We start from the raw sequence: 22,415 nt of genomic DNA on the forward strand, positions 1-22,415 counted from the left end.
GTATAAAAATTCACTTAAGAAAAGAACTCCTAAAAATGTAGAACTGACCAAATGGAAAAAGAGATACAAAACCTCATGGAAGAAAATAATTCCTAAAAAATCAGAACTGGGCAGAGAAACTAATGATTTTATGAGACATCAAAAGGCAGTCAAACAAAATCAAAAGAATGAAAAATACAAGAAAATGTGAAATATCTCACAGGAAAAACAATTGACCTGGAAAATAGACCCAGGACAGATAATTTAATAATCAGTGTATTACCTGAAAGCCATGACCAAAAAAAGAGCCTAGATATCATCTCTGAAGAAATTATCAAGGAAAACTGCCCTGCTATTCTAGAACCAAAGGGGAAAATAGAAATGGAAAGAATCCACTGATCATTTTCTGTAAGAGATTCCAAAATAAAGACTCCCAGGAATATTATAGCCAAATTCCAGAGCTCCCAGAGCAAGGAGAAAATATTGCAAGCAGCCAAAAAGAAACAATTCAAATATTGTGGAGCCAAAGTCAGGATAACACAAGATTTAGCAATTTCTACATCAAAGGACTGAAGAGCTTAGAATATGATAATCCGAAGGGCAAAAGAGCAAGGATCACAACCAAGAACCATCTACCCAGCAAAGTTGAGCATAATCCTTCAGAGGAATAAATACACATTCAATGAAACAGAGGACTCTCAAGCACTCCTGATGAAAAGACCAGAGATGAATAGGAAATCTGACTTTTAAATAGCAGACTCAAGAGAAGTATAAAAAGGTAAAATAGGAAAGAGAAATCATAAGGGATTCAACAATGTTAAACTGTTTACATTCTTACATGGGAAGTGATACTTATAACTCCTAAAATCTTTCTCGTTATTAGGGTAGTTAGGAGTACACAAAAGACAAAGGGCATGGGTGTGAGTTGAATATGAGGGGATGATAATCTAAAAAAAAAAAAATTAAGGGGTAAGAAAGAAGAATACGCTGGGAGAAGGAGGCAGCAGCAGCATCTGATAGAAGGGAGAGTGGACTGGGAGAGGGAAAAGTTAGAAGCAAAACATTTTAGAGAATAGACAGAGTGAAAGGAGAGTAGGATAAACAAGGAAATAGGACAGAGGGAAACACACAGTAATCATAGCTATGAAAAAATTTTACAGCAAATTTTTGTGATAAAGACCTCATTTCTCAAATATATAGAGAACCGAGACAAATTTATAGAAATAAGACCTATACCTCAATTGATAAACGGTGAAAGGATATGAGCTGGCAGTTTTCAGAAAAAGTAATCAAAGGTATCTATAGTCAAATGAAAAAATGCTCCAAATCACTATAGATTAGAGAAATGTAAATTAAAACAACTCTGAGCTAACACCACACACCTATCAGATTGGCGACTATGACAGAAAAGGAAAATGACAAACGCTGGAGAAGTGAGAAAATGGAGACACTAATGCAATGTTGGTGAAGTTGTATACTGATTTAAGCTTTCTGTACAGCAATTTGGAACTATACCCAATAGGCTTTAAAAAGCAATATCACTACTTACTAGCTTTATTTCCCAAAGAAATAAAAATCAAAAAAAGAAAAAGAACCTATAATATTAAAAAAAAATTATAGCCATGCTTTTAGTGGTGGCAAAGAATTGAAAATTGGGAGGATGTCTATTAATTGGGAAATGGCTGAACAAGTTGTTGTACATGATTGTGATGGTAAATGATGAGCAGGATGATTTCAGAAAAATCTGTTAAGACTTACCTGAACTCATACAAAGCAAAATGAGCAGAACAAGGAGAACACTGTATACAGTAACAGCAGTAATGTATTATGTTCAACTGCGCAGGACTTAGCTCTCCTCAGCAAAACAATGATCCAAGACAACTCTGAAGGATATATGATGAAAATACTATCCATCTCTAAAGAAAGAACTAATGAAGTTTGAATGCAGACCAAAGCATACTTTTTCTTTATTTTCTTGGTTTTATTCTTTCATCTATATTTTCTTTTACAACATGACTAACATGGAAATATGTTTTGCATGACTACAGGTGAGTAACCTGTATCAAATTGCTTGCCTTCTTAAGGAGGTGGGAGGGCAAGAATTTAGAACTCAAAAATCTTTAAAAACGAATGCTAAAAATTGTTTTTACCTGTAATTGGGGGAAAAAAACATTAAATTTTTAAAAAAGAAAAAGAAAATGTAAACAACTACACAGTCTATTTGCTAAATACAATCCTTAAATCCTCACCATGACAGATTAAGTCTTCAATCATACTGTATTTCTGGTTTCCTTTTTCCTTCAACCTACACAACCCTTATCTAGAAGTTAGGAATCACTATAATTAATGCTAGTGCTAACTCATCTCATCACATGAGATGTAAAATAAGTAAAATGGTTCAAAAGGTAACCATGCCACCAAACATCTTACTAGGAAATCAATCTTATTCTTAGATGTCAAAAATACTGGCCACAAAAGTACAAAATTTAATAATTTTTCTGCAAAACAGATGAGTACATAAATTTGGTTCATCACCAGCTACAAAACATAAAAAATGGGCATTTCTGACATCCTCCCAAATAAAATTTCAATTCAGTAATGTACAAAAGACAACTGCAAAAAGATTATCAATTGTTCCTTCTCTGAGGTTAGAAAGTTGGGAAGAAAGAGGTATTCACAAATCACTAATATGTGCGAATCCTTTTTACTCACTAATAAGATCAAGGAGAGAAAAAGAATGCAAAAGGAAACCAAGTGGAACAATTTGAATTCATTCTTAATTAAGTGACAATTCTGAGCATTTCTTCCATCCACTCCACATATATACAATTTCCCCCAACATGACAGCTAGAGCTTTTATTTTCTTAATGGAAAATTACCTTATTTGGCCTTCCAATCAATGGGTTGCTCCCACAACGCTGGTTAATTATATCCCGAATGAGATGCTTCTGTCCATTATATGTTGTTAGAATGCTGATCTTATCTGCAGGATAACCAAGTAGGCACATGTACATAAAGAGTGCCACTACATATTCTGCCTCCCCAAGGTTCTGCAAAGCAAACAATCCAGTCACGAATTAGTGTCTTTCTTATTTTTAAACTTTTTGGAAGAACAGGTTAATTACATATAGCATGCTCTGTAGACCTTAAGTAATGAGAATTAATCAACTGGCCAATGAAGTCTTTTATAAAACTCATGAATAACTTTACTCAAAGGATTGGATCATAGATTCTGAACCTGAAGGAGATTCTGACATCATTTAGTCTAACCCCTTATTAAAGAGGATGAAGAAGTAAGGCCTAGAGGTGTCATGTGATACACCCAGATTCACTGAGAAAGTAAGGCACAGAGACAGGGTTCTAACCTAGCACTCATTACAACATTGTGTATTCTCAAAGAGATTATTAAGTCCAAAACATAAATGGTCAGAGATGTCTGCTACAGAATCCCCAGCAAATGGTCATTTGGCCTCTGTTTGAAGAGCCTCCAGCAAAAGGGCAGGTTGAATGGATGGATGGATGGATGGACGGACAGCATTTAATACATACTGACCATGTGCAATGCATGGTGCTAATGTCAGGGATACAAACAGTAGTTCCTTACCATAAAATCGATATCTACAATACCAACATATGCAGACTGTTTGTTACGATGTACCTAGAAACACTAACTTGTCCCTAGAAGGTAGGCAGTAAGCACTGGGTCTTTCTGCTTTAGCATATATTTACCCTGATTTTAACTGCACAGCATTTGATTAGCTTTTTTTAAAAGAACCTTTGCTCTTTACATAAGTTTCTTATCACTTCTCACAAACAAACAAAAAACCCGAATAGCAGTTCCTCTACTTTGGGATAGCTCAGATTGGTGAGAAGCTTTTCCATATTTCACCTCAAATTCTGACCCTCTGCAATTCCTTCTTTTGCCTCTCATTCTTCTCATAACAGACCTTCGGGTAGTTGTAAGTATCTCTCGCTCCTTCAATGTGGCCTTATATATTCTAGCCAGGCCTCTGCTAAATTAAAACGTATGGCCATCATGGTGGATAAAAGTAAGCCAAAGTATCTTGCCAACAACGACTGGCAAGCAACAGGTGATGGAAAGAATATAATCAAGGGCATTTCTGACCAGAAAAGGCAGGCCAGTGATGTAGTGAAAGGCATGTGAGATGGACAGCACAGGTACTCAGCACATAGAGTACGATTTTCATGATAAGAGAGAGGACTCACACCATCGTGACCATGGCTTGATCAACATTTAATACTCTTCCTTACACACAATAGTCACTTAATAATATTTGCTGAATGGAACTGAGTATAGCACTTTGCATTTTCAAAAGGGTTTGTGTGGGTGATATTAAAATAAAGATATGATAACAACTACCTAATGGTCCTAGTAACATACTAATTAGTAGAGGCTAATACTATAACACTGTATTACACTGTACTACGGATGTGGTAAAAATATTTTTATCCAAAGTTGTAAGACAAGAAATCCCAGTGGAAGACTCGGACGCAGACAGATTTGGGGGTACTCGATTTTTTCAAGGGAAAACCATACAGGTTTCCTTATTTTTTTGCTTGCTTGTAAATTATTTACTCTTGATTAACATAGTTAATCTGAAGAACAATATTCCCTTAGATGTTTAAATTCTGGTACATTTGCTTTAAAAAGATATTACTTAACATTTACAGTATATGTTTTTTCAGGACCTTAAAATAAAAACTAAATTTTCTATAGTATTCTAAGAGCCAAACAACTGAAATAAAATGAGGAAACTTATTCATAAGCTTTGGATTTATACAGTTGCATGTGTGTGTGTGTGTGTGTGTGTATAAATTTAGTACAGTGACACAGAAAGGAATTCTCAAACCATAATATTCTTCCCTTACAACTTACTACTTTCTTTTACCTTCTGTATCAGAAATATATACTTCTGTGAAAAACAAAGACACACAGAAAATATCCAAAGCTTACATTGTGCTTTAAAGCCCACAAAAGGTTTTCCATGTTATTTCATTTGAGGTCCTCAACAATACCACAAAATAGGTACTCCAGTGAGTATTATCCCCATTTTGTGGACGAATAAAATAGGCTAAAAGAATTTAAGTGACTTGTTCGTGTTCCACAGCTAGCAATTGCTATGGGTGGGACCTGAACTGACATTTTATTAAGTCCAGAACTCTAGATACTATGTCACATTACATCCTACTTCCTCTCCTCTCTCTCTACACACATAACATATATATCATACATATGCATGTTTTACACATATACCTATATATTTTATAATACATACATGCGTACCTGTGTATACGTGACTGTGTGGACACACATGCATGTACACACACACACACACACACACACAATCACTCTAGTAATTTCAGAGTCACCCAACTCTGGTCCTCACTAATTTAGACACTGATAAAGCCTAGTAAGTAAGAAATACAAGTATGATTTCATGATACGAAATCATCCTTCTTACCTGGTAAAAGTAAGGGTTAGGTTCAGACTCGCCTACTCCATGGAAATCTTCCACATTAATGAGCTGGAAGTCATAAAGCAGTCCAGCATTTGCTGTTCTGAACTCTGGCATGAGCTGCACATGAGGCAAGTTTCCCAGATTCTTGTAACGCCAGTTGTACAGATTGCACAAGCTTTCAAAAAAAAAAAAAACAAAAACATCCCCACAAAACAAAGATTAGTGACTTAAATTCCTTTCAGATCTACCTGAGGCATTTTTCAAAGACAAGATTGCTTTTTGACATTCATCTTACCCATACTCATCTTAAGAATAATTCTTTCCTAGTTCTGGTTGGCCCTCTTTAACTAAGGGCACAGCCAGGTCCATGGGATTAGAGTGGCATCCCTATGTTCAATGAGTCACCAGTAGAAAAATATTAATGTGCCAGCTTCTGAGTGGTATCCAGTAGGCTTTCCTTCACTATGGTAGCGACTGGTGAATGCACTCTGCTGTATACTAAATACCAAACAGCCCATGTACCATACACAGGAGGCAGGTCACACCTATTTGCTAACTTCTGCATTAAATCTTGATATGAATTTACAATTATGTCACCTTTATGCAATGTTTGCTTCTTGTAGGGTTTTGGGGGTGGTTTCCCATTTATTTTTAAAAGAAAATAGTAAACTACTAAATCCAAGCAGGTGAAAAATGCAAAGTCTCCATTACGCTATCTAACAAAGTAGGCCGTCTGCTGCATAGCACATAACAGGGGCTCAAGAAATGTTTGCTGAATGAATTCAGACATTACTAAAGGGTCTACCATGAGCAAATCAAGAATTTAAAATAAGATGCCATTTTAAAAAGGTCAGGTTTGACAAGATAACACTGAAATTATTTTTTAAAAATTAAAAAGAATTCTTAAATGTTCAATTCTGTCCGGTATCATGTCCTACAAGAAACTTAAGTGTTTCAAACCCTTAAAAGAGAAAATTAACTTTAGAGAAAGAAAAGAGTTAATAAGCTGTCTCAGTCACTCAAAAAAATGTCAGCAGATAAGGACACAATCCATTTTGGCTAAAATGGATTGTCCCCAAAACATAGATGACGACCCTGGATGATTTTTCTGACAGTCAACTTTGAGCAAAAAAAAAAAAAAAGTTAAAGTTAAAAATAAGGGGAAATGGACAAGAATTTAGCAAATGCTATCATGTACTAAATCTCATAATCTGTACTAATATTAGAAGCTTGTGGGGGAAGATTAGAACCATCTGAGCCTAACTCTACAGTGCGTCTTCTGATTATGTACTCGCTATCAACTTTAAGTCAATCAATTCCTTCGTTTAAAAAGTCTCCCATCTTAGTTAAAACAAAAAGGCAAACTCAGAATGGAAGATTCAGTAAACAGACAAACCATTTTTCCTTTCTCCTTTTCATTTACCTTGCCCGGGCTCGTCCTTGAGCATCAAGGTCCACAGTGGGAACTCCCACTCTAACAAAGCGAGTAAAAAGTGATTGTTCCATGTTAGAATACTTTTGAAAGGCCATATTTTTAATGACTGGAGGCAACTGATGATGGTCACCAATCATAATCCATCGTTTAAGCCTGCTGAAACCATCCTGCGGGTTCTAGAAATGTAAAAGAGAAATGATAATGCCATCATTGAAATGAAAAAAGATATTTTACTTACAAATGCAGTAAGGCAATCTTATCATAAACCTGCAACTTCTAACCCCATTTCTCCTGCCTTTAGATCAGCATAAAATCCAATGGTACACAAATATGGCAGCCTTTAACACACCTATCTAGTGTATTACTTTGGAGTCCTGTTACAAAGGGTGACCCAATTAATAAAATGGCTTCTATTTTCTAATGCTCAAAATACATTTTGAAAAAAGAAGAGAACCAGTCATCAATGCTAAAATTTTTACAAGGGTTATTTAGAGATACCACAATTACATCAAGATATATGGCATAAAAAGAAAATAATTTGGGAATTTAAAGTTTGTGCAATCTAGATTCAACTAATCTCTCCAGACTTATCTCACATGACTCTCTAATTAGCCTAATTGGAATATTTGCTGTTCTCAATACATGACATTCTATCCATCTCCTACCTCTATGCCTTTGAATTTAGTTGTTTGGGTCTTAGACCACAGGCCGCTACGTAGCATAACCCTAGCTGTACTTTCTGCCTGAAATTTTTCACTTTACTGCTATTCTGGTTGAAATTCCATCAATGCATTTAGGTTAGTGTACATCCTGTTGTTAAATGTAAAATCTAAAAGTTAAGTAAGTTAACTGAAATTAGATTATTTCCTTCTAATATTTAGGACAGTTAAGGAATGGCAGTTTGGATAAGGCTGTAACTGTAACACATGGAATATACTCCAAGGAGTAGGGCAGGTCTGAGAAGGGAGCAACAAGAAAGAACAAGGGTAAATGTCAAAGGGAAGTTTTGCTTATTTCTACATTTTGTACATAGTTAACTCTGTGCCCAACCTTCATGCTAGAATTATGGGGTGTGAGTTTTTCAATCCATATAGTTCCAGGTTGAAGAGCAATGTGACACAGTGGATAGAGAGCTGGCCTTGGAAAAAGACAGACCGAGGTTTAAAATCTGCCCCTGAAAGATACTAGCTGTGTTATCGGGGACAGGTCATTTAGCCTCAGAGAATCCCAGGCAACTCACTAATATCAGTAGTTTCGTACCCCAATAAAATCACAGGTCTGGACAAAAAGAGCTCTTGGTCATGTATTTTTTGGGCTACTCTGGGGACTTACCAAACATGCATATCAGGTTAAAATGTGTCCTAGGTTCCAAACAACTGATTAAAAGTTAACTACTGGAAGAGAATGCATTGGGGTCTTGAGAACTGCTTGTATTAATAGATTTGGAATTCCAGATTTTTTTTTCAAAACTTCAATTCTAAAGGGCTGTTAAAAATTAATGCACAGTAGGAAACACTTGTATCTCAGCATTTGGCTTAGGACTCATGAAATAAAAAAGGCAATATAATCTGCAACTTCAAAAACAATTCTAGAAATAACTTTGATGAAAGGAGAGAATTAAAAATAGCTTGTCTCCAAAGCACATAAGAGTGTAATTTTCTTTATTACAGTTACCATGTCTTTTCAAAATACTTTGCACAGATAAAATATGAATTTTTAAGTGGAACTAAATACCCCCTACGCAGCAGAACTAGAGAGTAATCAGTGAATGCATAAATGGAAGTTTACAAACTTATTACAGAATATTGGAAAGGATGAACAAAACCAAGAATATATCATCGTGGCAATTAGCACCACAAACTACTGTGCAGTTGCTTTATTACTGATGACTCCCCCACCACAATCTCAAAGTACTGTGTTTCTTATTTCAAACTTGAATTATTACCTGCAAAAGAAGGGGTATAAAGGTTTCTATCTCCAGAATCTGAGCAGACTCTTCCATCAAGATGTTGTCATACTGAGAAGAGGAGATAAAAAAGCTTATCAATCAGAAAGTCATAAAAAAAAATCAGAAGAGCAATCACGTTAGAAAAACAGAACATTCAAACAGCAAACGTGGTTCTTGCTTGGCAATGTTCTTTTTCAATGTTTTGATTCTGGAATACATCAGAGTAGCTCTTCAGGGATTCAACTCTAAGATCTCACATATCTTTACTAAATATGGCATCTCTTTCATATTAGTACTAACCACTAATGCTCCAGCACTTAAAAACACTAGACTATCAAAATCAGTTTGCGACTACATATGCATCCAATCTTCTATGGGTGGTTCCTCAGGGCACAAAGAGTAAGATGAACAAATTACCATATACTTCTCTATTCACCTTAACGTCTAAATAGTTTTTAAGCAAATGTTAGATGACTACATAAGTGTTAGGATCTTAAGTCACTCAAACACAATGAATAAGTGCATCTATTATGTGCTAGGCACACTGCTAAGGCCCTAGGATTCAAAACCAAGAGTAAAAATCTTGTTGAGTTTTATGTTTAATCATGGCACCTGAAGTTCCAACTCTGAGATTCTAATGTCTCTCACTGTTTGGAGGGACTTATAGAAGTATACTCCTCCTAAGGCTACTCCCACTGACTGCTAAAGCTTAGGTACCAGATACAACATGGCTTACCGGTATATGTGGTCTCTCTCTAATTGGCTGGAAAATTGGTAGACCCACTAAAAACAATCAGTGTTTCATCTCTTGATCTCCAGTCAGATTATAGGGGTTAAATGATGATATATGTATGCATAGCATGGTGGTGGGTGGCTTAGAAGAGGAGGGACTACTTCCTGATAATAAAGTCTTTAATAAAATTCAACTATCAGAAATGGAAGAGCTAAAGCACATTTAAGAATTCTGTTTCTTATGCACAAATGCTTAAATTCAAAGTGGAAATATGGAAGAGGAAAATTTGGCTGCTGCTCCAAGAAAAACTGAAAGATTTTGAGAATCTCTAGCCTTAAGAGAACTCTTTAGACATTCAGGCTATATGTTTCACAGTGCTGAAGATAGGTGAGGTAAAACTCTCACTTCTCTGCTCATAAAACATAAATACTGAATAGGGAACATCAAAGAGGAGACCAGAGTTAAAGTTTTCACTGTCTTAAGGACAACTGTGCAAATTAATAATAGTATACAGTCTCTAGGAACAAAGTAAACTAGATTGTGGCCAAGTAAAATATCGACAAAACAAAAAACCTAAAATACATCAATAATACTGATACTTTTGGTTACAGCTCTAATGTAGAGGGACTAATTACCAAGATGAGAATATGGCAATAACTTTTTGGCCACAGCAGCTCACCATCCATTAAGTCGTGGAGGGATTGCAATCTTCATTGGTGGAGGAAGTACCCACACCAAATTAATGACAAATGTTGAAGTACTTTTGCCAAGATTATTAAGTTTATCACAATTTATCTTAGTTATTCAAACTAACAGGTATAGAATCTCCTCTGAGATGACAATAACTATGGTTTAATCTTGAATTTATCTTCCATTGAGTTCAAATTATTTTAAAGTTATCTCCATTAACTACCAACCACTTTGCAGAAAACCTAGAAACATTAATTATAAAGCAATACACAAAGCCTTTATAGACAGAGATGCTCAAAGGCAGAGAAGTTATGAGATTTGTATAAAAGCATAGAGCAAATAAACAGTCGGGCTTCAAATACAGTCCAAAAATCCCAACTTTCTACCAAATCATTAGAATATGGTTATAGACGAGTCATGCATAGACTAACAGACTAACTGGCTTCTCAAATTCTATATCTTTATCATGATTAAAATTCGTCATGGCTGCAAGTGCCCCTCCTACTGTATATTTACTGAATGAACAGACAGGAACTTGACTTGAACGTGTCAACAATACAAAGGAGACTGGTATTTGATATAATGGAACCCATATTCCAATGCTATTTTCACTGCTTTTACTTTTGGCATAGACATTTTTAAGAGTTATTTAGTTACAACATCCTTTTATTAATTACTAGCTAGCCATAATTAATAAAACGACTGTCTAGAAATTATGTCTCTTAAACTTTTTCTATATCACAGCATAACATTTCCTGGTTAATAAATATTAAGGACAACTAGACTTGGATAGACTAGATTCAGTGTTCACTAATAATATAAGCTTAACATTTAGCAAACACTTTCAAAGGGGTCAATGAAAACAGCTCTAAATATGAACTGCAACAAGAGGTTAGAAAATTAAATTCTCAAAGTATGAGGCTGCATCATCATCGTCGTCGTCATCATCATCATCATCATAGCGCAAAAAAAGGAAGAACAAAAATGAAAATTGCAAAATATAATTCCTGGAAAACTTTTTTTTATCCAATACAAGTGTCTACCTTGAAACCCAATTCCACCAAGTCATGTCGTTTTAAGGCAGCATGAGTGCAGGTCATGGCTATAATTTTAGCCTCCTTCACCAAAAGGTATTTAGACCTGTCCAGTCCACTGCGGAGTAGTTCAAATGCTCTGAATTCCTATAAAAGAAAAAGGTCTTTGAGAAAAATAGACACCACACTTCAACATTCCACTTCCTCTACGCTCTGATCAATATCTGAGAAAGACTTGAAAACAATATTCAGCCTCATGATGCCATCCTGAAATCATGCCCACTGAATCACAGCCTACACATTACCAGCATTAGGCACTAAACAGTTCACTGTACAATCTGGAACTGGATTTTTAAGCCACAGGATGCACTAAATATTTCTATGTAGGGAGGGCAAATGCAAAGAGGGGAAAAGGTCATCAGGAAGGACGGATCCTCCTCTGAAACAATGCAGATGCAAACCGTGAATAAACTATATCTTACTCAATTTTCATTTGTGTTTCCTTTCTTGATTAATCTTGCCCTGAAACCAACTGCATACTCTCAACCATTTCAAACACAGGTAGCAATCCATCTTTCCAACTCATGACACTTCTAAAGCTATTTTATAATAAACAACAAAAAACTTTTCAAAAATAAGCCAGTGAGCTTGGGAAATCTCACCTCAAGTTGAGTGAAGATTTTCTTAATATGTCTGAAGCACCCTTCAGCAATTTCCATATCTTCTTCATAGGACTTGCTTTTGAAAATGGGCTGAGGTGCGTTTGCAAAATATTTGTGAAAGGGGAAGAAGTTGGAGATTTCTGCAACATCAGGCACCTTATTACTTTTGCTTTTAACTTTACTAATGTACTCTTCCCATCGAGACATTACCTGTGGGAAAGAGGATCCAAGGTTATATCACTCAATCAAATAGTAGATTATTATGCATTAAACAAGGCAACATCTAGAAAAGAATGGTCACCATTTGTCTCCTCCACTTCCTCACCACTCACTCCCTCAACTCTCTGTGATCTGGATTCTGTCCCCACCACTCTCATCAAACAGATCATTCCAGAATTACTACCTCCTTATGCCAAATGCAATGTTTTTTGTTTCTCCTGTCCCATCCTGCTTGCTCCATCTACGGGATTTCACACTGCATACAACACTGCTCCTCCTCTATGTAAAGTGCCCATATCAAAGTTGTCTCGATACCAAGCACCCCACAGTGTCCTCCTTGCCTCACACTGCCTGCCTCTGTGCTTCCTCTCATCCCGCAGACCATCTCTCTGGCTTGGCTCTTCATCCTACTCGTGCCATGAGTTTTTAAGTGCTGTTCCTTCTCAATGCCTTTCCCTCTCAATGGCTTCAGTGATCACCTCTGTGCATGTAACCTCCAAATTTCTGTCCCTTCTGTCCACCACCCCCTGGAGCTCCAGTACTGTATCACTGCCTGCTAGATGCTCATCTCAGTGGCCTGCTGCCCTTCAAATTCATAATCTTCCACTCCTCCATAAAGCTTTCCCAGCAACCTTGACATTGTTATTTCTATCAATGGTACCACCGTGTCTCCCAGTCACCTAAGCTTATAAATATGGAGTTATCTTTGACTCTCTCCTCTAAATCAGTTGCCAATTCCTGTGTCTACCTAGACATTTTCTCTTACACCTGGTCCCTCTTCTCCGTTCCCACCACAACCACCATAGTTCAGGCTCTTACAATACAGATTCTTAATCTTCCTAATATACCACTACAATAAATCCACCATCAGTGGTTCCCCACTGCCTAGCAAGTAAAATGATTGATTTGCTGCTTCAAGGCCTTATACAACCTACCTCCAAATTTACACGTCCAGTTTCATTTCATGCTACTCCCCTCTGTATGTTCTAATGTCCTACCCAAACTGGCTCCTCACCATCCCAAATGTTTGTCTTACCCTCTCTCATCAGTTTTTGAAGCCCCCGAATACTCTCCTTATCTCTAAGGTTAGGCTTAAGGTTCCTGAAGAAAACCCTCCTTTCCGGACAAGTCAGCTGTCATCATTCCAACTTTCCCTGATTCCCTCCAATGCAAATGATCTCTGTCTCTCCTCAGACTTCTCACAGTACTCTACCTGGAGTTCTCCTTTACGCTGACCTCACTTTCCCTTGCAGCACAGTCATTTGTGTATTTGTCCTTCTTCCAATTATACATGAAAACAGTATCTTTATCACAGCTCTCTATGTATAAGCAGAACCTATCACTGCACTATGTACATAAATAATATGATGCATATTTAACTTAGTTACTAACTCTACTGAATTACAAAGAGAACAAATGCAATTACACCAAATTCTTTATAAACTGTAGCTGTTCTTGGGCCTGTCCAAACTATCCACAATGTTTCTAAGTCTCTTAGTAACTAGAAAAAAGTCTGAATTCACGTATGCAAACTGCTGCTATGTCACTTTTATTAAGATGAAGCCCCCAACACCTCTACATGAAAACCTCACCTCTACAACGAGGGCACATATTATTATAATTCTTTTAATATCTGATCCCACTCTGTAGTCTGTTTTAAGCAACAGCCTATTTTCAGCCATTTAAAGAAATAGCCGGTTTCCTTTCCTCGATTAACAAACATTGAAATGGTTAGCTCCTGTCCTGAACGCTGTCATCAACAGCATAAACAAAAAATTACTGATATTTTCAGAGCTTAAAAGGAATATTCAACTGGAAACTGTGCCCAAGTTACTTTAAAAAAAAAGAGCTGGGGCAGCGGCCTTTCAATAGATGAGTCATCTGGCAAAGAGAATTAAAAATAATAACGCAAGCACTTAGCAGTCCTAATTACAGCTTTGCTTGCAGTTCGCATTCTCAGTTACCAAACACAAACACTTTCAGAGTAAACACGGTGGTTCATGTAAATCGATATCACACACACCGATATCTGGTCCTATTTCTAAGACCCTCTTTCTTGAGGGAAGCAGGATGTGCAGTGGGTAGAGTACTAGGCCTGAAGTCAGGAAGACCTGAGTTCAAATCCAGCCTCGGATACTTACTACCTACGTAAGCCTGAGCAAATCACAACCTGTATCAGTCTCCGTTTCCCAACTATAAAATAGGGATTACAGAAAACAAAGGCTTGTTGTGAGAACTAAACGAGATTATACTTGTAAAACACTTAGCACGGTGCCTGGCAGAATATTAGGCATTGCATAAATGCTTATTCTCTTCCCCTCCTCTCTTACTTGGTATAAGAAGAAGTGGCCTGCAGTTTCACAAGTGTAAGAGACATCCCCTGGAACGCCCAAACTCTCCTGCAACCTTCCAACTTCCTGTAAGAGTTCTAATCTTCGAGTCAGGACATAATTCACTCTTCCATACCTGGAAAACAATTAACATAAATTGCTAAATTATACAACATGCCAGGAAAAAATTCACAAGTGTTCTAGTACAATTAGGAAATGAAAGAACTGTGAAAACCAATGACAGAAAGGATAATCTTTAACAATACTATAAATCCTGGATTTCTTTTCCACTAGGTATCTTAATAGTAAACTGCGGCTAAAAACAAAAATGCAATAAAACTTTTACACTAGATTTTGAAAGGTTAAATTATTACAACAAAGGATGTTATTGCATCTTTAAGAAATGAGTTTTTATGCCAATAAATTAATATTGTATTACTTGGTTACCTAAGATTAAGAGTCTATGAATAATAAAAAAATCCATTAAACTTTTCTATGATGTTAAAATCGTTCTTTTATTATTTAATTACTATTAGATGTGATCTTAATTTGTTGTGCTAACATAACATTATATTTATCCATGTAGTCCCTTTTCTCTCACTAATTCCATTATGAAATAATGAAAACTCAGACTTCAGATTAGCAGTAGGAACAGACAATGAGCAGATTCCAGTGACTACCTACATAATTTCTCCCTTTTCCCCAATTTAAGAGGAAAAATAACTGCAAAAAAGAAGAAATTATATTTTAAAAAATACAACAGAATATGGCAATCAATTACATATTTTGGAAAGTATAGTTACCTAATAAGCACATTATTTCTGTAGATAATTATCTTTCTGACAAACAAGGCATATTAATATTTCAGTTATTTCTATGTGTCAAACCTTCCACAATAGCATTTGGGGGAAAAGAAAAAAGGAATGTTATTTATTTCACAACGTCTTGTCAGAAACTGGCAACATTTTAAGGTGCTTCATGATTTGTCTAGTGAAGAAAAGTAAAATCACACAATATTACAGAATATTAATAAAGTACAAAATGTTACAGAATAGCTAGAGAGCATTTTCAATATAATTCATAATATACTATTAAGTCATTTAATAAAAACTACCTTCAAATGGGATTATTAACATTTTCTGTGTAAGTGTATCCACCTAAAGAATTAAGTGTGTTAAATACCAAAACACTTAAATCAAATTCATTTTTCTAGCTGACCTAAAATCATTTGAAAACACTCTACTTCTATATTTATTAAAATATTCTTCTAAACTACTCATTCTAGTGTAACATTATAATTATAGCATTGGACATTTAAATAGCACCTTTATTATCAGCTGACTGTTATTATTAGGTTTTGGAGAAATGCCCCATTTCAGAAAATTAGCTTTATTATAAGTAAATAAATGTGGAAAGAAGTCACTCAGCACCACTGCTGAGCCAGAATTATAACTCAAGTCTCACATTCCTGAGTCTCGTGCTTTAGCCAAATCCCCGTCAAGGTTTACAAGTATTTACAAAGTCCTATAATCCACAAAGTTAAAATGACGCCACTTGATAATCCAATACTCCTACTTGTGACCAATGTGGTCAAAGGCCAGTTAAAATATCCAAAAGCTAAGTATGTTAATATGCCATATTAAGTACATAGAGCTGTTGGGCCATTCTATGAAATAATGCTCTGGAAATGACTTTAAATAACAGAATTTTAAAATCCTGCCCCAAAGCAAAAGGAATTCATCTCATAAAAATTTAGTCAATTTGCAATATTAAATATAAGTTGTGATGAAATTAATAATCAGGAAAGATTTAAAACTATGAAACTTGCATGATTTTAATCTTCAATCTGCATCTAATTTTAGAAAATTAACTCTTTAGCAAAATGTTCAAAATTATACCTAGAATGCAAGAAGGAATCAAGTATCTGGATGAAACAGGTGAACAAGAAATACATAGTTTTAGGAATTGGGGAAATTTAAATGATCAAAGAAAGTAAACAAATGAAAAGAAAGTGAAAGCAAACAACAAACCAAACACCACATGCCAACTCTTCCAATAATTGTACAAGTCTAAAGAAACAATGGCAGATGCCATCATGCCCAGACTAACAAAGGGGCAGAGTCAGAACAAAAAGAATCCTGGCTCCCAGACAATACGTTTTTCCTAGTACATTTTGCTAAAATCCTTTCACAAGGAAGTCAATTAATCTCCCTTTTCTCCTCGAGTTTCTTTAATAAAGAATAAAAGGTAAAAGAAAACACTCATGCTGGCATTTCTATTGTAAAAAACCATTCACAAACCCAATCCATGTCCTCACCTGCTGAAGTCTTTCTCTGTTTCCAGTTCTTCCTCTCCATGACCAAGACGCAGGAGATGGCGCTCATCAATATCTAAAGCCATGATCTTTTCAAACAGCTGGTTCAGCGCCTAAAGACCAAGAGAGAAAGCTAACGCTCTTCCAGGTAGAATGTGATTTATAGTTCATGAGGCTAAAAACGAATGGTAACACTATTGGAGAAGAAATCAAAACTATAGCAAATAGTAATACAAACCTTAAATTAAGTACTTCATAGTATTTAAACCAAACAGAAAAATTTCTGCTTTTTGAAATCACCTACCCAATAAACTTCTGCTTCTAAGAATGATAATAAATGGAAAAAAAGTGGCACTTGGTACCAATTCTTGAAAAAATGAACAACCACACTGAGTTCTGTTCTATTCAATGAGCATTTCTAGAAGTTGCTGGTGAAGCTTGTCTAGTTTGGGCCAGGATTTTTCCAGAGAGCATATAATCTAAATTGTATAGGTGGGAGACAACAACGGTGCTACATAAGAGAGATGTAAAGTAAAAAGACAATCTAGAGTACTTGGCGACACGTCTCATTCTGCTGCTAAAATTCTTCATAGGAAAAAGACAAGCGCCATGATATCACTGACTGGGAGCCAAGAGAAACTGGAATCCTGCCTTCTGACACTAATTAGTCATGTGACCCTAGGCAAGTCATCGATGTCACAGAGCCCCAGTTTCTTCATCTATAAAAGCTGATAATACCTGAAGTATCCAAGAAATAGCTGTAATCACTACAAAATGTGTGACGCTAAATCAATACAAAAGCGCTACAAAAAAGTGCTTTAGGGTCTCAAGTTCTGTTTGCCATGACTTATAAACAGGGTTCTAACAAATTCACACTGACCACTGACCCCTCCTCCCCAATAATATGCAGTGGGAAACATCAGTTTGGGCTGTTCTACATAACGAGGAGTTTGTCTTAACTATAAGGATACTTCCCAAAACATTAATTTTTCATGATATACTTTTCATATTTTCTACCTTCTTTGCCAGTCCAAATACAACGCAAAAATGAAGTAATGAAGATAATCACTGTTACTTTAGAGATTTAGATTTCTATATGGAGTTGATAAATTCAACAACTTAACTATCTTTCTAACTCTAAATCAAGAAAAATGACACTAAAGTCCACCTACTCCTCCAGCCTCACTAGGAAGCTTTAGCTTTGGTATGACAGAATTAGATGAATGACAACAATCCAAATATTTAATACTTTTTACATTTAGTCTCTCCTAACACTTTCTCCTTAGGATAGAAATTTATTCACGTCTGCTGGAGAGTTCTCTTGATCTCCTTAGCATTCAGTTGGTTGACACTACTTTTCTTGATGTCAGTGTGACTGAAGTGTACGATGTAAGACCACATGGAGGCAGACAAAGGATTCAAATTCCAGGTTCCGGTGCTTCTACACTGTCATCACGAACATGTCATTTAACTTCTCTGAACCGCAGTTTCTGCATGTTAAAATGGGAATGTTATTCTTCATGGCACCCTAAAGTTGAACAGGGTTACCATGAGGATCAGATGACATGTTACTTGCCATTCCCTTTGTAACTGCAAAGATAACGATAAGTTTACAACAATAACAATAACAAATTTATCTGCCATTTCAGGCACTCGGGAGAGAAACATGAGTTAGCTGGTATAATAGCAGAGGTGGAAAAAAAGACTAAATGGAGCTACCTTTCCAAATCCTACAGGATCATTTACCTGATTTGAATGGGTAACAATAAGAGTCCTCTGTTCTGGGAAGTTGTGGTACAGGTTGGATATGATCTGGACAGCAACATCCGTTTTACCTGTACCAGGTGGTCCCACAACCTACAAAATAAAATGAGAATGCAAAGCAAATTCCTAAGCGATGACAACACCCCAAGGCTGCCAAAGGACAAAGTACCAAGGTCAAACAGGGTGCTGGGATCCTACCACTTATGCTTCCAAGCTCAAAGCTGTAATCACATACACATGTTCAGAAAGTTCTAAACGGTAAAAAAATCACTACTCAAATAGTAGGATACGTTTTAAAATTGGGCTTGGGAAAAATAAATATTTACATGAGTCTGTGAGTACATATCTGCTGCTGAAAAGGGTCACGAAAAACAGCGACAGCCCTCTCACCCCTCCAAAAAGAATCAGGCATAATTAGAACCACATTCGAAGTAAAAGCTGATGAAGATCAAACAAGGTGAAGTGTAAGTAGGTAGTGTGTGAACAGTTCTATGGAGATACACAGATGGTAATGTATCACACTGCTTTTATTGGAAAGTTATTCTTACTGATTCATCAAGTTTAAATATTAACTAAGAATACACTATACTGACTATAAATCCCACAGGGTTAAAACAAAACAACTCCCATACCTAGACGCCTTCTTCAGCTTTTCTGTGCTGATTACATACCATAAAACAGGTCATTTTCTAGCCATTTTTGCAGTTGACAAGAAAGAAACGTTGGTCTGAAAGGAGATTCCTCTCCAAAGGGCTGGTATTCTTGCACCAACACTGTAATTATTATAAATCTGGCAGTTCAATAGATTTGTCCCCCAAAAGACTTAATCAAATATAAGTAATTTTTACATTGGTTATTTTTTAACTCCAGTAAAAATCATCTTATATTTTAAAATTAGGCTCACTGTCTCTCTAGTGTAATCTTTGCATAATTTAATTTACCTATTAATCAATGTTCTTGAAATACCGGTCTCACTAAGCTCACAGGCTGCTCCATTTTGCCTTGTATTATTATTTCATTTTTCTAGCACACTCTGTTATGATGCAAACCTAGTTTCTCCTATTGAGTCCTACTTGGGTATTTCATTGTGGTACAGAAGCGACCCTGGTTCTCCAATGCTACACCAGTATACTACAAACTCTAGAAGGTCTTATCTAAGGTGAAAAGAGCTCTGAGCGTGAGGCACAGTGACAGATGGCGTGTGTGCTATCTAAGGAGTAGGCAGGCTACTTACTAAGTCAGAGAGAGGCAGGGGTGGGGGGGGAGGGAATGTGTGATATCTGCATGGATGGAATATATATATCCATACTGACAATATCACAGATTCCTGAAATATTGAAATAAATATCTCTTCACACATGATCCCTTCCTTCCATCCCCCAAATTACAGAGCAGAGAATAACAGTGAAGGGGTGATATTCAAGGTGCGGAAAAACACTATTATAGTGTTGTTAAAAAAAAAAAATCGAACACTATCACTATTCTTAACCTTCAAATACAGTCTAATCAAACCTCTATTGAAGATATTATCCCACTGGTCTGTCATCCAAGTCCTCCACAATCCAGAGTACTCAACTTCATGAACTCTACAATCCAGGCAAGCTTGATTCCTTCTTTCCTGATCTTACCCTACTTTTTCCTCCTTTCAGGCCTTCATGTAGGTCAACCCTCACACCTGGAATGGATGTACCCCTCTACCATAATCCCATCTGCTAAATTTACCCCCTGCTTTCTTTTCCCTTTTTTAGCTAAAAATGATTCCCTACCCTTCCTCACCTATCTTTTGTCACTCATTTTGCAATTATCCTACTCTAAACTTGCATTCTCATTATTTGTGTCAAGATTTTATCCTTTCTCCAAAGTGAGACATCATGGTATTGTGGAAAGAGTCAGAAGACTGAAACTCAAAATTTGGCTCTGATACTTACCATCTTAGCTAGTTCAACCTCTCTAGGCCTAAATTTTGGACTAGATGACCTGAAAATTCCTTTCTACTTCTCTATTTATACTCTTAAAAATTAATGACATCTCATTGAGAGCAGAGACCTTCTACTTTCATATATGTGCATTGTAGTGTACAGGAAAGTTCTGTATCTCATCAATGAGAGTACTTTGTCCAATGGTATAGAGTGAAGCCCCTCAATACTTCTTCATACTGAAAGACTCCTGGTTTATGATCCTTTCATAAATCCTCCAATGAGAGGTAGATGGTGTTGGCCCATTGGCCCAATGTACTAGTGTTTTACTCTAGATTTCTTAACATAGAATGAATATCAATGGAATGTACAGACTATTCACTGGTTATCAACAAACAATATATTAAGCAACTACCATGCTCCAGAAACTAAGGGGTCTGAAAGGAAGTGAAGCCAACACAGAAATAAGTATATACAAAAGGAGAAAACATACATAGGTTTATACAAAATACATACACATGTAAAGTACCCTTGGAGAGAAAAGACACTCCCAGACAGGGGAGGTGAATGAGACAGGACCATGGAAAGAAGGTTCTTGTGATGAAGTGTTAAAGGAAACCAGGGATTCCAAGAGAAGAGTCATGTGTAATAAAGGTAGAAACATAGGATGGAGCCAGATAAATGCCAGAAGAGTTTATATAAGATCCTACAGGTAATAAATAGGAAGCCATTGGCATTTATAGGATGACATGATCAGACTTGCACTTTAGGAAAAATCACTGGCATCTATGCATATGGAAGGCAGATAGCTGTGAGGAGCCAATTAGGAGGCTATTAGAATTGTTCAGGAAAGAGGTAATAAGGGCTCAAAATAAAATAGTTGCTATGAGAGTAAGGAGAAGTAGATTGATACATTCAAGGTGGATGTAGAAATGACCAGATTTTGCAACGGACTGGCTATGTGGAGTGAATGAGAGTGAGGTGTTAAGGATGATGTCATGGTTGTGAACCTGAGTGACTAGAAGGATGGGAGCAGCCATGACAGAAATAGGTAAGTTTAAAAGAATGTGGATTGGTAGAGAATGCCAGTAAGTTCTGTTAAGAAAATCCAGTCTGACATACAATTTAAAATGCATAATAGGCAGCTAGTGAAACAAGAATGGAGTCTGGGAGAGAGACTCAGGCTGGATATGTAGACTGGCCATCATTTGCATAGAAATGATAATTAAACCCATGGAAGCTGATCAGGTTTTCAAATAAATAAGTTTAGAGAGAAAAAAAAGGTCTATGAGAGAGCCTGAGGGTATACCCACTGTTAGAGAGTGTGTCATGGATGATGATCTAGCAAAGAAAACTGAGAATGGATCAAAATGTAGGAAGAGAAAGCAGAGAATATACATGAAAACACAGAGAGGAGAGCGTAAACAGAATAGGACAGCTAGCACGCCTGATGCTACAGAAAGGTCAAGAACAATGAGGCTACTGCTCACTCTTCATAAATGGTCAACATTCTCTAGCCATGTATCTTTTTGGTGGTAGCTTTCATGCCCTTTACTTCTGCACAGTTTTTGGTTGTCAACATGTTGCAGCCTACTCATGGGAATGACCACCTGCAAAATGAATTTTTTTGGAACTGTTGTATTCCATGACCCATAGATATTCAGCATCATCTGAAGAATAATGGTGAGAAAATGTGCCTCATTTCAGGAAGAAGGGCCATCAACCTAGTTTAGTATCTTCCTCCTATTCAATGCTGGGCCAAATTCATAGTCCATCTGCCCTAATGGATCAGTTTCATGAGCTGTACATTGTAGTCTGGACAAGAAAAATTCTTCATCGACTTGATTTTTCCCATTGGACAGTTTGGCCAAAGTTGTTTGAGTGATTACAAATCTCATTTTGATCAATAAA

The 22,415-nt window shown here is 36.4% G+C and overlaps 1 protein-coding gene across 1 annotated transcript in view; it reads right to left on the reverse strand.

Moving 5' to 3' along the window:
- Window positions 1-22,415, reverse strand: part of AQR (aquarius intron-binding spliceosomal factor) — a 127,952-nt gene that overhangs the window by 17,422 nt on the left and 88,115 nt on the right. Inside the window, exons 24-32 of the mRNA XM_072622850.1 lie at window positions 18,571-18,681; window positions 16,828-16,937; window positions 14,511-14,646; window positions 11,962-12,171; window positions 11,309-11,446; window positions 8,840-8,911; window positions 6,883-7,070; window positions 5,463-5,634; window positions 2,859-3,029 (exon numbers count right to left, since the gene is read on the reverse strand). Of these exons, the coding sequence (XP_072478951.1) occupies window positions 2,859-3,029; window positions 5,463-5,634; window positions 6,883-7,070; window positions 8,840-8,911; window positions 11,309-11,446; window positions 11,962-12,171; window positions 14,511-14,646; window positions 16,828-16,937; window positions 18,571-18,681 (1,308 nt within the window). The remainder of the gene's footprint in view (window positions 1-2,858; window positions 3,030-5,462; window positions 5,635-6,882; window positions 7,071-8,839; window positions 8,912-11,308; window positions 11,447-11,961; window positions 12,172-14,510; window positions 14,647-16,827; window positions 16,938-18,570; window positions 18,682-22,415) is intronic.

Source organism: Notamacropus eugenii, chromosome 7, assembly GCF_028372415.1.
Source record: "Notamacropus eugenii isolate mMacEug1 chromosome 7, mMacEug1.pri_v2, whole genome shotgun sequence".
Taxonomy (NCBI): Eukaryota; Metazoa; Chordata; class Mammalia; order Diprotodontia; family Macropodidae; genus Notamacropus; species Notamacropus eugenii.